This window comes from Chondrus crispus, genomic scaffold, assembly GCF_000350225.1.
Source record: "Chondrus crispus Stackhouse genomic scaffold, scaffold_250, whole genome shotgun sequence".
Classification (NCBI taxonomy): domain Eukaryota; phylum Rhodophyta; class Florideophyceae; order Gigartinales; family Gigartinaceae; genus Chondrus; species Chondrus crispus.
Window position 1 is genome coordinate 127,932 of NW_005179129.1, and position 14,206 is coordinate 142,137.

Below are 14,206 nucleotides of genomic sequence, written 5' to 3' on the forward strand. Positions count from 1 at the left end.
CGCCGCCCCCCTCCGCCCCCGTCGGCTCCGCGCGCGCCCGATGCGCGCTGGCGCGCGGTGGCCGCCGAGGCCGTCAACCTGCGCCGCAAGCCCGAGCCGACCCTGCTCGCGCTCCCGCACCACCCGGCCTCTAGCGCCGCGCCCGAGCCCAAGCCCGAGCCCCAGCCGGCGTCCGCCTCCGCTTTGACGCCCGCCACGCCGCACGACCCGCGCGTCAAGCCCGAGCCGGCGTGCGCGCCGCCGCGCGACCACACCTGGCCGCGCGCGCTGCTCGCGCCTCCGCCGCCGCAGCCGCCCGCCCAGCGGGTACCGCTGCCCCTCTGCTACGCCCCGCGCCTCTCCGGGTCCACCGCGCTCATCGCCCCGCCGCCGCGCGCGCCGCGCGTCGCGCATGCGCGCGCCCCGGACATCGAGGACGTCCCGCTCGCCGAGATGGCCCGCACCCTCCGCCAGGCCGCCCTGTGGCGCTCGGAGATCGCCGACGAGGATTACGCGCCGGTAGAGGCGGCGGCGCCGCCGCCGCCGCCGCGTCGGCTGCCCGTCGTGCAGGAGGGCGCCCGCGTGGCGGCTGTGGCGAGCGTGTTGTCACGCGATTCATCTACGCAGGTGCGTGTGACAGTGGGTCAGCGCGAGGTCCAGATCGTGGTGGCGACGGCGGAGGAATGTGTCGCGCCGAGGAAACACCTGGTGCAACCGCCACATCCTGTACAAAAGCCCGTTCGGGATACGCGGGAACCGCCCTCACGAAAGCTCATTCGGGATGCACGGGAACCGCCCTCACGGCTGGGCACACACCGGATGTCGCGTGGTTCTCCTGCTTCCAAACCACGCAGACTGCGATGCGCCGTCCCTTCCGAACAAGAAACGCCTCACGTTGGCCTAAACTTTGCCGATATCCCGCCTTCGGACCCACACGCAAACAGGAATTGTGCTCCTGCTCGGGAATCGTCCTCGCGAGAAGCCTGGAAGGTAGCAAGTGTACAACCAGAGCCCCGAGTAGCAAAACAAAAGCTTATCACGGATCGAGCAAATAGGTTGAGAGCAGAGATACAAGCAGCTCCGACGCGAGGACCAATGCAAGATTCTGATTCACGACTATCCCTACAAAGAGAGCAAAACGCAACGGAATCTCGCGGCGTCGTGCGACGGACAGGACATGCTCCTCAACCATCAAACCGGAGAGAGTCGAAGCCACCACGAGGAAATCCGCTACCCGCCAAGCCTCGTTCAACACCGTCCAGGACGGCGTCCTTGCCACGGGACGGAAGCAAAACTTACACTACTCCCGTTCCACGGTCATCGATGCCAGCGACGAAAACCCTTGTACTAGCCAACGTCCCAGCCAGAACAGGGCTGCAGGCTGCGGTGGACCTTCCAGTTTCCCGGCTGCCGTCGAAAAGTACATCCCAGACGGTTGCAGCAAAGGCAGGTCGGGCTATTGTGATCAAGGAGAAGCTCAGAGGAAGGCCATATCTCGCTGCTTCTGTTCCGCTCAATCGCCGCACACAAGATATCGAAGTTATCAATTTAGAGGAGGATAATTTGAAAGTTGCCCCCAGCAAGCGCACTAGAGAGTCCTCCCCAGATCGACGTACTTCAGATCCTTCCATAGCGCCCAAAAAGGCAAAGCGAGCGAAAACTGCAGACCTGAAGTTGCCGGAGAAGTGCGTCACTGAGAAGAGCGAAGACGACGAGAAGAAACAGAACAAGCTGAAAAGCGTCCCGGACAAGGGCACGAAAGATTCTTTCTCCCAAAATTCTTTCTCCAAACCGAAGACTGTGACCCCACCGACGGCCCCCAGCGACACAACTTCCTCGAAACCTTCGGGGCCAGAGCTAGCTCAGAAACAAGTTCCCACGAAGAAGCTCCCGAAAAAAGAAGCGCAGGAAAGAAGAAAACTCAAGCGCCAGGCCAAAAAGGAAAAGAAGGCAGCCAAAGCAGACGCTAAAGCCGCAGCCAAAGCCGCAGCCAAAGCCGCATCCAAAGCCGCAGCCAAAGCCGCAACCAAAGCCGCAGCAACTGCCCCTCCCACCAATGGCACGCACCACGCCCTCTCCCCCCAAGAAGCAAACGTCGTTCGTCTGGTAATCACATACGGCCTGCTCATTGTCGAGCGCTGCCCAACAAGCGGCTCGCCAACGTGGCTGGCGTGTAAGCTGTGTGCGGTGTTAGGATGCCCGGGGCGGTCTAGCGGGTTCATACGCATGGAACGGGCGCCATTCTGTGCCCGAAGGCTCAACGCGCATGCAAGCGAGCATACGGATGTGTGGCCAAAGTATCGGGAGGCATGTCAAGAGGATAAGCTTGCTTTTTTTCAAGGGAAAACTCTGCCGGAAGTCCAAGTGTTCCGGGAGATGGTTGCGTTTTTGAAGCAATCGTGGGGCGAAGGGGGTGCGCCTCACCGGCTGGCGAGGGGGCAGGTACTGGAATCACAGAAGCACAGACCGTTTATGTGAGCAGCACTGCTCGTGCTTGTCGATGGTGGAGGCAGTCTTTGTCCACGATTGTCGTGGTTTCGCAGACGGTCAACGAAAGTTCAATATTTTTTCTTGAGTACATAGTTCGTTTCATAAAGATTAGTTTGACCACGATGCTCTGCGGACAAGGCCTCCGCATGTAGACAGCAGAGAGACTCCGCCGATTGGGAAAGGTGGTTTCCAGTCTGGCGGCGTGAATTTCTTCCAAAGGAATGTATTTTCCTCTCCTCGATTCTCACAAAAAAAGGCCTTTGCGTCGCAATATCGCCGCATGGCCCATTCCCCGAGTGACAACCTCCCTTATCCCCAATAAAAAGGCTGCATGCTGCCGGATACGTGTTCACGTTCTGGCGTCGTCATGTTCTACGTTTGGCATTACACAGCGTTCTCGAAACGTCGGAAATGACAAGGTGCTATGGGCCCAGGTGCAAAAAGTGGCCTCATACAGGATGAAGCCGGTTTTCGACATGCTCGTTTTGCGCTCTTGCCGAAAGCGTTCAAATGCGAAAATCGACTCAATGCATTGCATATTTCGTTTACCGATTAAGTTTTGCAAAGTCTGCAGCTTTCCAAAGAGGTTCATTGCTGCAGATCCCAATCCTCTTCATCTCCTTCAGGAAAAAGAATTTTGGCTACGCTACGTATTCTATACCGTTCTGAAGTCCCAGCGGACAAGTGGCACGAATGGCCAAGCACGAATGGCCAAGAGACGTAATACATTGTATACTTTCGTCAAGACGATGCATTCTGTTTCGGAAACAGCGTTACTGTAGCACCCGAGCGACAAACGTGCGGGTATGACCAGTTTGCTGTTTCCATGTCAAGATCCGCTCACCAATTCATCGGGCTGTCCGAAAAGTCTCCACCGTGAAAGGGCGCTGTACCCTTCTGCCCTGCTCACTGGTATAATTTGGGCACGTTTAGGATTTTCCTGCAATCGGTCATTTTACCCCTCTACTGGCCGGTTTTTCGGTATCAAAAAATCAATTTTTGGCCGCTCCATGTGCCATCCGGCTTAATTCGGGTACCCACATAAATACTTTACATCGGAGTTACTTTACATCGGAGTTGCGACAATCTCAGCGAACTCCGCGCCGCGACGTGCTGCCGATCTGCACGAGTACTCTCTTCCCTCCCTTATCGACGAGGTGGAGAACGTCTAGGCCACTTTTTTAAGGAAATATCATCCAGAGAAGTCCAAAAACTGCTCTCCAAATTGCGAACAACCTCCTCTCTTCCAACAGGTACCTTACTTCCCTTCTCACCAACTGACCTTGTTGACACACGCCGCCCGCGTGCCTTGATAGCCAGTGTGTGCTTGCTGTCCACATTTCCACATCTCGCAGGCTGTGAGAGCATCTGAGGGGCATTGCACGTCAGAAAAGCCACGCCTTTCATGTTATAAAAAAAGGCGTTTTGCACGGCTAGCCCGCTCTTCTCTACTCTTGTTGATTCATCACTTGTGTGTGAGGGTTTGAGCTCTCATTTCCGGCGGCATACCGCCACCGTCGAGCCAGGAGGCGGACAGAAAAGAGGAGGAAAAACTTTACTGTCCAGGTGCTGGGTGCGTGTATGTGCGTGTGTGAGAGATGGACTCTGCATACCCAAGTAGTTGTGGAAGGCGGGGAGGGCAGAGGATCCCAGAGGATCGTGGGTTGAAAAGTGCCCAAAATACACACACCATTACCCAAATTATACCAGTGAGAAGGGTACTGTACATGACATCCAATGCAACAGTCGTCGGAGTCAATGCGGTTCTCGGCAATGTCTTTTAAAAAAGCAAAGGTGTAAAATAGCGAGTGGCCAATCAAAGTTCGCCAAGTTCCTCAAAACACCAGTGGTGATGTCTTACATAAGGATTGTAGAGGAAGATCGATTTTTCACTCCTAGCAGCGAGGCTGGAACGGGAAGCAAACTCTCTCATGCTCTTACCATTTTCATTACCCATTTTCATAGCTTGGATAACCCACACGTCTTTCGAGAAAAGGAACTACGGGGTCAAACGGACGCCTTCAAGGAAAGCTCCCGCCTAACGCTATGTGGCGAAACTCTGATTTGCGATAGGGGAATAATCGGAAGAAACTGTGCATACTGCATAGTCTGGGGAGAGCGTACTGTCGCTATGCCGCCAAAGAAATGTGTATTTCTTCAAATTAGTCATCTCGTCCTGGGTTTGAGTACAGAGCTAGACGACGGCACAGCATAAAACCGTCATTGACAAGGTGTAACATCAGTTCATGTTTATTGCTGCTTGAGGCACGAATCTAACGCGAACAGTTGCTATGGCAGCCCAATTTGAGTCCGATGGACTTCGACTTCAACTTAGCAGAAGAATCCTGACACGCAAATGACATCGAGGTCCTGATCGGACGTGTCAACCGGCTCACCTCTGCGGTCTGCTGCAACAGCGTCCTCATCCCTGGTAGACACGACCAACTGGGACGACCCGTCCGTGAATGTGAGTGCAGAGAGCTCGATGAAAGCAAATGCAACGGTCGGGATGTTACTCACTCCCATGGCAGTGAGAGTGCCGTTGATCCGGATTCTCGTGTCGGAGACATTCTCCAAGATTTCATTCACAACAGTAGATTTAGTTTCGAAGTTCTCCACGCTCTCAGCCGCTTCCTCGATCTGCTCTCTGGTGACAGTCTCTGAAAGATCAAGACCGAGGAGCTCAAAAAGGGGAAGTGTGAGACCACCGTCGAAGCTCTCCCTCTCCTCCAAAAACTGGGCACGCTCGGATGCGGTGAGAACCTCGGTGATGCTCTCACTGGCAATGTCGAGCGTCCGGGCGTCGACAGCGTTAACTGTGATGTCGAAGTTGAGCACGGCTCTGGCGCCGCGGGTGACGCTGATTCCAACAGTGGTAACGCGGCCGAGTCCATTCTCAGACGAGTCGACGACCAAGTCAGTTACCTTCTGGCGAGAGAGAGGAATAATATTGGCGATCTTCTTGGCTGCAGGACTAGGGCTTGGGGACGCCGCTTCGAGCGGAATGACATTGAAATTGCGGACAACCGAGGAAGCGTAGGAGACGGCGAAGAAAGCGAAAAGGAATGCAACAAAGGGTGTTAACATGCCCCGTTTGCAGCTACACCGATAACAGGATTTAGTATGGGCTAGACTAATTTACAGGCCTATTTTCGGCACCTTGGAACATAAATTAGCATGGCCTACTCTAATTTGGGTACCCCACTTTATACAGTCGGGGGAAAATGGATTGGCCCATTTTTTGGCAAAAGTCACCGAACTGATACTGTGGGACACCGCCCTGTCTTTAAATAAAGTTAATCCATGTCGAACTGATATTAGTGTAGGCCATTCTAATTGGGTACTAGGCATTTTCTCCACTAATTTTTCCCCCAGACTAAATCCCGTTACCGGGTGTAGTCTCACTTGTATCACGCTTGCACTGGCTCCAGGTTACATTCAGTATCGGTCCCCGTAAAACAGTGTTGCGAACTCTGCGAACATTTTCATTCAGCGATGGTCCTCTCAAGACTAGAGCACTGCAGAACCATGCCATGGAGTGCTCTTCCTGTAGCTTCTCAAGCGCTTGGTGTCGTTTCATAGCGCTGCTTCTACTTCATACTCACTTGCTGTGAAAAGCTTTGCCAAGGTCCGCACTGCCTTTTTGTTGATGCCGACCTCTCCCGCAAACACATTCTCTCTGTCCGCCTCATTCTGTACGCTTCGAAACCTTTCGTACAAAGCAATAGGCGTTTTACATCCACTTTTCACGATGCCCACAGCCGTGTCCTTCCCAACGTGCTTAACCTGGCACAGCTGCAGCATGAATAGCTGTCCAAGCGATATCCCTCTTGTTAGGCCCCTCATCCGTTCGTTCCAGTTTTGATACAAGTTTCGCCCCTCCATCGCCAATGCCAATGGCCGCTCCGAAAACTGCATGCATAGACGTTTGTACATTGACGAATAGAACCACAGAGTGTCGTCGAGGCTCTTCGTCTTTTTCACGTAGAAGTCATCGCATACCTCGATCTCCGCCCTGCGCTTCTCAAATGACGCGTTGTTCCTCAGCAACGCACTCCGCTTCACGTCACCCTCCAGCAAAAATATCCGGCGTGGTATCTGGGCCTGTCGCATCATGAACGCCTGCCTTCTCTCTCGTCCGTCGCGCATGGAAGCGTGGAAGTCCTCCAATGTTTTCCGTTCAATGATGTAGTCTAGAATAACCTCAATTCCACCGGGATACTGTGCGACAAACATCGCATCACCACATGGTAGTTGTCGCACTTCGCAGTCGACTCCTTGAGCAAGCAATTGACCCTTTATCGTATCAAGTATGTCTCGCGATCTCTTTCGCACGCGCTCCATTGAGTCGACCACCAGCACAACCCGACACTCCGGAACTCCAACTCCAGAGCCTTGAGAGCCTGGATCACGGGATACTGTTGCGTCTAACTCAGGCGCAGCCTCATGCGCTGACGGCGTGGTTAAAGCTTGTTTGTCTTTTCTGGTAGCACTGCTAGCATTTTTCAGTTCTCCTGGCATCGACGGATAGCAATGACTATGCTCCTCATGCTCTTGTCGCCACAAGGTGGAATCACTAGTCATGAGGCCCTGGGGAGTCTTGTTGTAGGGCCCTCTGCCAGAGGGCGATATTGAGCCCACGGCTTCGTCGATTATACTAGAGGAAACTCCATCAACTCTCGCCTTCACGTTGGCGCGTGGTGTGTCTTCGTCACATACGTAGACCACTTCATCCTGTACCAGTGGTTGTGGCGTTCCCATGTCGTTCCCCATAGACATATTCTCAATACCAGTAGACCAGTTGTCATCTGATGCATGTGGAGATCGCTGTGTTTTCGGCTGTTGTTCAGCTCTCCGACTTGTCGAAGGGTCACTAAGTTGCGGGTCATTGCTACCTGCATCACTGTCCTCCTCAAGAGAGATAACGGGAATCGCCCCTTCAGGACAGGGCTTCTTCTGAGACAACGAATCGTATGATTCCTGGGCAGATCTGTTGCGAGGAGATTCATTAGAGGATCCCGCATAATTCACACCTTCCGATCCGTTGCTATACCCAGCTCCTTGGAGCGGAGAAGTTGTGGGCCTGACACCAGCTACATTCAGTCCGTTGCGAACGTCCACCGATATATTTTCCACTCCTGTGGGCGCTGGTGCAGTTGTTACTCCTGGGTCGAAATAAATTTTCGACGGTGCACGGTCGTTCATCTCACACGAAAGTGCTGTGATCTTCCGGCGTTCATTCAAGTCATATCCCCCCGCAGCGCCACGGTTTCCGGTAGCACCATTTTCGAAAGGGCGTATCTGAATCTTTCGCACATCTTCACCTCGTGCGGTCTCTTTCCATTTTTTCTTCCACAGCGCTTCAGTCAGCTTCTCGTAGAGCTTTTCCGTCGTTTTGGGAAACTGTTCCTTCTCGAACAGTTCTCCCAGAATCTGCAAACACAACTCACGCTCCTCGCCATCTCGCTCCAAGCGCTCCACGACATCAATTGCCCTGTTCACTTGTTTCGTGAATCGCATTCCCCCGCGGTGGCTTGCCTTCCGATTCCCGACTTGTTCCTTTTCGAAACGTCCATTCTGCTTTCCAGCTCCCGATGACCCTAACTGCCCGAATTCGCAGGCTCCCTGAATGTGCCCATCAAGCCGTTCCGCAGCACCCGTGCAGTCACCACTCGTGGAAGATCTCGGTTCTGCCTGCGCTTGACCGTCTCTTCCACTGGCAACATCCCCAGCGCGCACGTACTCCTCGACCGTCCGTTCCACAGCGCTGATCTGCATTTCAAAAAGATCCTTCGCCATGGTCAAGCCCTCCTCCGTGAGAGCGTACCATTTCGGGTTGCTCCAGGTTTTTATAAGACGCCTTTGCACGAGCTGCGAGTTGACGCTAGACCAGCCATTGTACCAGGTCCGACGATCCTCCGACGCCGGTGCAAGGATGCGGTCATCCGCGTACGGCTGCGCGAGCTCCGCAATGTCGCGCTTGCGCATCTGATGGCAACCCTCCAACGTGGCCTTGTAAAGCGCAATCAGAATGGCGTAGGGTGCGCTGCGATACCGGGGCCGATACGGGCGGCGCCCGCCGGCGGAAAGACCCGCGGACAGGTTTGCGGCATGTGTTAGAGAACGACGCCTGGATCTACCTCGGCCTCTGGCGTGCGATGGTATCGGGTTGTTGGCTGGGGGCGATGCTTCTTCATCGCTTTGCTCGAGAACAGAAGCGCCGCTGGGAACCTGCTGTCGGTTCGGTACTGACGATGTAGCCTCCTGCCGTGGCTGGAGGTTCTCCTCGGGGTCCCGGGGTTGGTCCGGACATGAACCGTCTGCCCCCGTAATGGCCTGCACAGCCCAGCAGTTTTGAATTCTGATCTGAACTTTGGTTGCGATCCACTCGCCGACATTGGGGACGAGTAAAAATTCCTCGCGTGAGGTGACTCTTGTGCGGTAGTGCTCGAGGGAACGGACAGCGCGACTTAGGACGCGGGAGGTGTTGAGCGAGTCGGAGTACTCGTGGCTTAACTCCCGGAGAACAGTGAGCAGACCCGCATTCTGTTCGCAGAGCGGGAGACGGTGAGGCATCACATGGCCCACCCAACACGGCACGGGCCTGAAGTGCAGAGTGGAGTGTGAGGTTTCGAGGTCTGGTGATGTGAAGGCAACAGGCTTGTTGCATACGGGTTTTCTTAACCACTGCGTGCCAAATCCGGTCCTGGCACCATGGGAGTGCGTTCGTGAGGATGCGGGTAGTAACTTAACAGGCTGGTTTGCTTTGCCTTGCCCGGTTTTGCCAGGAATACTTTTAAATTCTTAACAAATACCGTATGCTTCTTACGCCCTTGCTTTTCTTAAACACATAAATTAAAACGAAGGAACCACTCATAGCACGCCAAATCACTTCTTTGGGCAAAGCAAAGCAAACCGCAGCAAAACGGGGCATGTTAAGACACACCCTGAGGGTGTGTCTTAACATGCCACGTAAACGCGTGTTTTGGCGGCGTGTTTGCTCAAATTTTCTAAACGCAAATTTTTCAGACAAAGCGTTTGGCAAAACTCACATCATACCGAAAACTGGGGGCATGTGAGTTTTCCACATATTTCACAACCGCCTGATCACAGCAGTGCCAGATCGACCCGTCTTGAAGGAAAACGAAGTGGGTTTTCCGTTCTTTTCATCAGCACAAATGAGTCTCAGACTGCACGGGTCGTATCGATATGCGTCATGGACGCCCCTATCGCTTCATCTGTGCAGAGTCCATCAACGGATCAAAGCGTGACAGGATCTGCCACAGATGCCGCCGAAGCAACCGCGAAAGATACCGTCGAAGATGTGAATCAAAGTTATAACTCTCAATAGAGAGAAGCGATCCAGAAAGATAGAGACTTCTTTTGCAGGACGAACTACAATTGGTTTGTGGTCAAGAAGGCAGGGGGGGCAAGGTACTGGTCGTCGTGCAAATGCGATACAAAACAGCGCATGCTCATCGGTGTCTATCTGGGAACAATCGTGCGACTAAACCACGCAGAGACCGTACCGAGTTGTGTACGGTACTCGTGTGTACTGTTAAGTGTGAAGAAAGCAGACTACAATTTTGAAACTGAGTAAGAACCGTGTTTCAGTGCCCAGTGGGAGAATAGAGACGCATGAATCATACCTAGCCATGAGTTGGTTCTTGTGGCGCTTAGAAGGGTACAAAAAGATAAAAACAGCAGCACATCTGAGTTTATGAATGTTTCCGGTTGTGCTTGTCGGTGGTGTCCTGTACGACGAGAGTAAGGAACGAATGCAGTGAAACATACGGTAGAAAGGGCTGCGGCGATATTCACGCGTGAACGGAGAGTTGGCTCGGTTTGGAAATTGTAAAGAGGGAACCGCATATGGTGGAGATCGACTGAGATGGGACGGCCTTGCGGGACGTTCCAGAGCGTACGTGGTTGTAACAACGGAGAAGCCTTATGGGTTGCAGCAATTCAAGGATTTTCTACTCGAGCGAGTCGCCAGTGACCGAGGCATTGGGGAAGAAAAAAAAACGTCTTTGTCGCCGGCCATAACTCCAAGATATTGTGATGTATATCTGCACCGTAACGTTTCTTGGGTTACTGCAGTTGCAATGCAGTTGAAATAAAGGTATGACACCCAAAGCATTGTGCGTCGTTACTCAGGGTGTAGTATGGTAGGATGCATGCGGGCCACCAACCGTTGGTCGGACATCTTCGGTACCCGTTTTGGGTTTCCGGTTTTCCAGGTCACAGAAGGTCACAGAAGGGTCGAGGGTTTGGCGACTACTGTACTGTATTCCGTGTCACTATCGTAGAGAACAGAAGATCAGGCCACCTGGCACTACTGTTTCCTTTCCTCCTCCTTTCGGCATCAAGTAAGTAATGTTTGTGTGTGTGTGCGTGCGTTTGTGTGTGCGTTTGAATGTGCCTTTGTGTATGTGTACGTGTGCAGCGCTAGATTACCACCTCTTCTCTCTCGTTTCGATTGTATGTTCCCAGAAGAAAACCCTCACATGCCCTAGATACCAGCATTGTGGTACCGACACTGTATGCCACAGCAACGTCACTCTACTGTGAAGTTTCCGAACGTTTCCGCAACAGGCGGAAAACGTAGCTGCGCCTTCAGTGGATTCTCTAAAACTTGTGTGTCACACATTCTTTCCTTGGGACGGGGCCTCGCTCTTCACTATAAAAAGCCCTGAGACCACCCTCCCTCCTCCCCTGATGCTCACCAACTCGTATTCAGCATTTAAACGTTAATTTCACTCACAACTCCAACTCTCCAACCGACCTCACGCAATGATCAAGCTGACTCTCTTCCTCGCCCTCTTCGTTCTGGTGCTGGCTTCGGCACTCGCTGCTGAAATCCCTGACTCCATTCGCAGTGGGTCGTCAAGCGGGTCGTCCACGAGATGCCCATGCCAATGCCGAGCTGGATATGGTGGTTACGAAAAGGTCAAACTGTATTGTGATCGCCGCCGTTTCCGTTCCCACTGCGTCATGAAGGAGTGTTGGAAGGGCTCTCAAAAGGGGTTCACCTGCTGTCAAGACACTTATCCCCCAACGGACAAACCCACCACCACCACCACTACCACCACCGCCAAGACACACACTTATCCCCCAACGGACAAACCCACCACCACCACTACCACCACCACTACCACCACTGCCAAGACACACACTTATCCCCCAACGGACAAACCCTCCACCACCACCACCACCACCACCACCACCACCACCGCCACCACGACAACCACCAAAATTCCCCCCCTGTTCAAATGCCCGTGCCAGTGTGGCAGGAAGAGGTGGGCTAGGAAGGAGTGCAGCAATCGTCCATTCTGCGAGGTGACCAGGTGCCTCACGGAACGCAACGGTTTGGGCTTCGCAGTTCGTGGGTCCCGCAACAAGAAGAACCGCAACAGGCGCCACTTCCAGTGCTGCGATGTGCAATACGATGTGCTATACTAAGAAAACCAGAAAGTAGCGGTGGCGTTCCTTGCACCACGCCCATTTCGGTCATGGCGGGTACTCAGGCCTGCTAGGCAGTATCACTGTCTTTGTCCAAATGTGAAGCAAGGCCCTGTTTCGATTAATGCTCCCCCTTAATAAAGCAATTTTCATTTTCATGCACAGGTTCTGTTCTGTTTCATTTCAGGTCCGTCTCATGCATACGCACCCCGTGAACCCCATCAGTCGCTGTCCGTCTTTGTTCCTGGAAACCGCTTTCATTGCGCTGGGGCTGGTTTGAAGAGGTTGCCTCCGTCGATCTCCCATGGCAAGGAAGTGATCACACTACGGAAATGCGATGGCAGAAGCATTGCGCTGGGATCAGACTCGAAACATGCTAGAAAGAAAGAAAAAAGGCACTGCGGTATTGTGAGATAGGTGAGTTTGTGGCAGAAACTACATGGAGAAAACGGAGAGTGCTTGGCCCAAGTCCATATGTGCTGGTTTCTTCTGTTCGAGACACGGAGCGCCTCTCGGTGAGCTGGTTGCACGTGGACCTGTCGATGTATATGATGTGTATAGGAGCAGGGCCAAAGTCGTTGGACTCGTTGTACGGGAGTCGCGATGGGAGTGGTAGTGGACTTTGGGAGATCAAATTTACTGCGTGCAAGGGTGGTGTGGAATTAGGGAGCCTGCATGAACACGACGTTTCATTTTTTTGAGAAGGACGTGTAGTACAAGAGAGGGTAGCGGGAGCAGTCAAGTTCAACCTCAACTCCCGCATAGCACAGAGCACATAGCACGTAGCATATAGCGCATAGCACTTTGCACATGCTCTTGCACTTCGGGTACGTCTGGGAGAAAACCCCCAGATGAACCATCCCATTGTGATTTTGAATGAACGAGTTTCCACCTCGCTTTGTCAGCTCGCTGGTCGGAAGCGCGACTTTTGAACATCCTGTTGAACACTGCAAAACATGATGCATTCCTCATCCCCCACACTGCACTGCGAGTTGGAAGCTGCGGCGTGAGCACGTACTGTTGTTTAGCCACAATACTGAAATCGAATGTATATACAATATATGTTTGAACTCAAGTGTATGTTTTCCAGCTTCTGTTGGCGCTCACGGTCGGCGATGATATCGGGATCTAGACAGAAAGTATTCACCGACTCGCCTGTAGGGACCTATTCGTGTGATATCGCGACACAGGAAAAGCATCAGAAGCATTCTAATTTCTCCTAGCTTCCAATTTCTCTTGAACAATACAGTATTGTCGTGATGAACGGTTTACAGGGAGCGAAGAAACCTCGTAGTGCATGTGCACAGGCCTCTGGGGAGTTTCAAATTTGACGGACGCGGTTTTGCGCGACAGGGGTCAGTTCTGTACGTATGTACCTTCCGTCGAAGATGTGAATCAAAGTTCTAACTCTCAGTAGAGAGAAGCGATCCAGAAAGATAGAGACTTCTTTTGCAGGACGAACTACAATTGGTTTGTGGTCAAGAAGGCAGGGGGGGCAAGGTACTGGTCGTCGTGCAAATGCGATACAAAACAGCGCATGCTCATCGGTGTCTATCTGGGAACAATCGTGCGACTAAACCACGCAGAGACCGTACCGAGTTGTGTACGGTACTCGTGTGTACTGTTAAGTGTGAAGAAAGCAGACTACAATTTTGAAACTGAGTAAGAACCGTGTTTCAGTGCCCAGTGGGAGAATAGAGACGCATGAATCATACCTAGCCATGAGTTGGTTCTTGTGGCGCTTAGAAGGGTACAAAAAGATAAAAACAGCAGCACATCTGAGTTTATGAATGTTTCCGGTTGTGCTTGTCGGTGGTGTCCTGTACGACTAGAGTAAGGAACGAATGCAGTGAAACATACGGTAGAAAGGGCTGCGGCGATATTCACGCGTGAACGGAGAGTTGGCTCGGTTTGGAAATTGTAAAGAGGGAACCGCATATGGTGGAGATCGACTGAGATGGGACGGCCTTGCGGGACGTTCCAGAGCGTACGTGGTTGTAACAACGGAGAAGCCTTATGGGTTGCAGCAATTCAAGGATTTTCTACTCGAGCGAGTCGCCAGTGACCGAGGCATTGGGGAAGAAAAAAAAACGTCTTTGTCGCCGGCCATAACTCCCAAGATATTGTGATGTATATCTGCACCGTAACGTTTCTTGGGTTACTGCAGTTGCAATGCAGTTGAAATAAAGGTATGACACCCAAAGCATTGTGCGTCGTTACTCAGGGTGTAGTATGGTAGGATGCATGCGGGCCACCAACCGTTGGTCGGACATCT

At 52.8% G+C, this 14,206-nt stretch overlaps 4 protein-coding genes; 3 read left to right on the forward strand and 1 right to left on the reverse strand.

Moving 5' to 3' along the window:
* Positions 1-1,074: 1,074 nt before the first annotated feature.
* On the forward strand, positions 1,075-2,591 carry CHC_T00004825001 (hypothetical protein). XM_005716175.1 is given in 2 exon segments: positions 1,075-2,457; positions 2,458-2,591. The coding sequence occupies 1 exon segment, from the start codon at positions 1,075-1,077 to the stop codon at positions 2,455-2,457; it is 1,383 nt and encodes a 460-aa protein (XP_005716232.1). The 3' UTR covers positions 2,458-2,591.
* Positions 2,592-6,045: 3,454 nt separating this feature from the next.
* On the reverse strand, positions 6,046-9,045 carry CHC_T00010219001 (to fill in). Its single transcript, XM_005716176.1, has one exon. The coding sequence runs from the start codon at positions 9,043-9,045 to the stop codon at positions 6,046-6,048; it is 3,000 nt and encodes a 999-aa protein (XP_005716233.1).
* Positions 9,046-9,940: 895 nt separating this feature from the next.
* CHC_T00004827001 (hypothetical protein) lies at positions 9,941-10,221 on the forward strand. XM_005716177.1 is given in 2 exon segments: positions 9,941-10,069; positions 10,070-10,221. The coding sequence occupies 1 exon segment, from the start codon at positions 9,941-9,943 to the stop codon at positions 10,067-10,069; it is 129 nt and encodes a 42-aa protein (XP_005716234.1). The 3' UTR covers positions 10,070-10,221.
* Positions 10,222-13,468: 3,247 nt separating this feature from the next.
* On the forward strand, positions 13,469-13,749 carry CHC_T00004828001 (hypothetical protein). XM_005716178.1 is given in 2 exon segments: positions 13,469-13,597; positions 13,598-13,749. 1 exon segment carries the CDS (start codon positions 13,469-13,471, stop codon positions 13,595-13,597), a length of 129 nt encoding a protein of 42 aa, XP_005716235.1. The 3' UTR covers positions 13,598-13,749.
* The last annotated feature ends 457 nt before the right edge of the window (positions 13,750-14,206 follow it).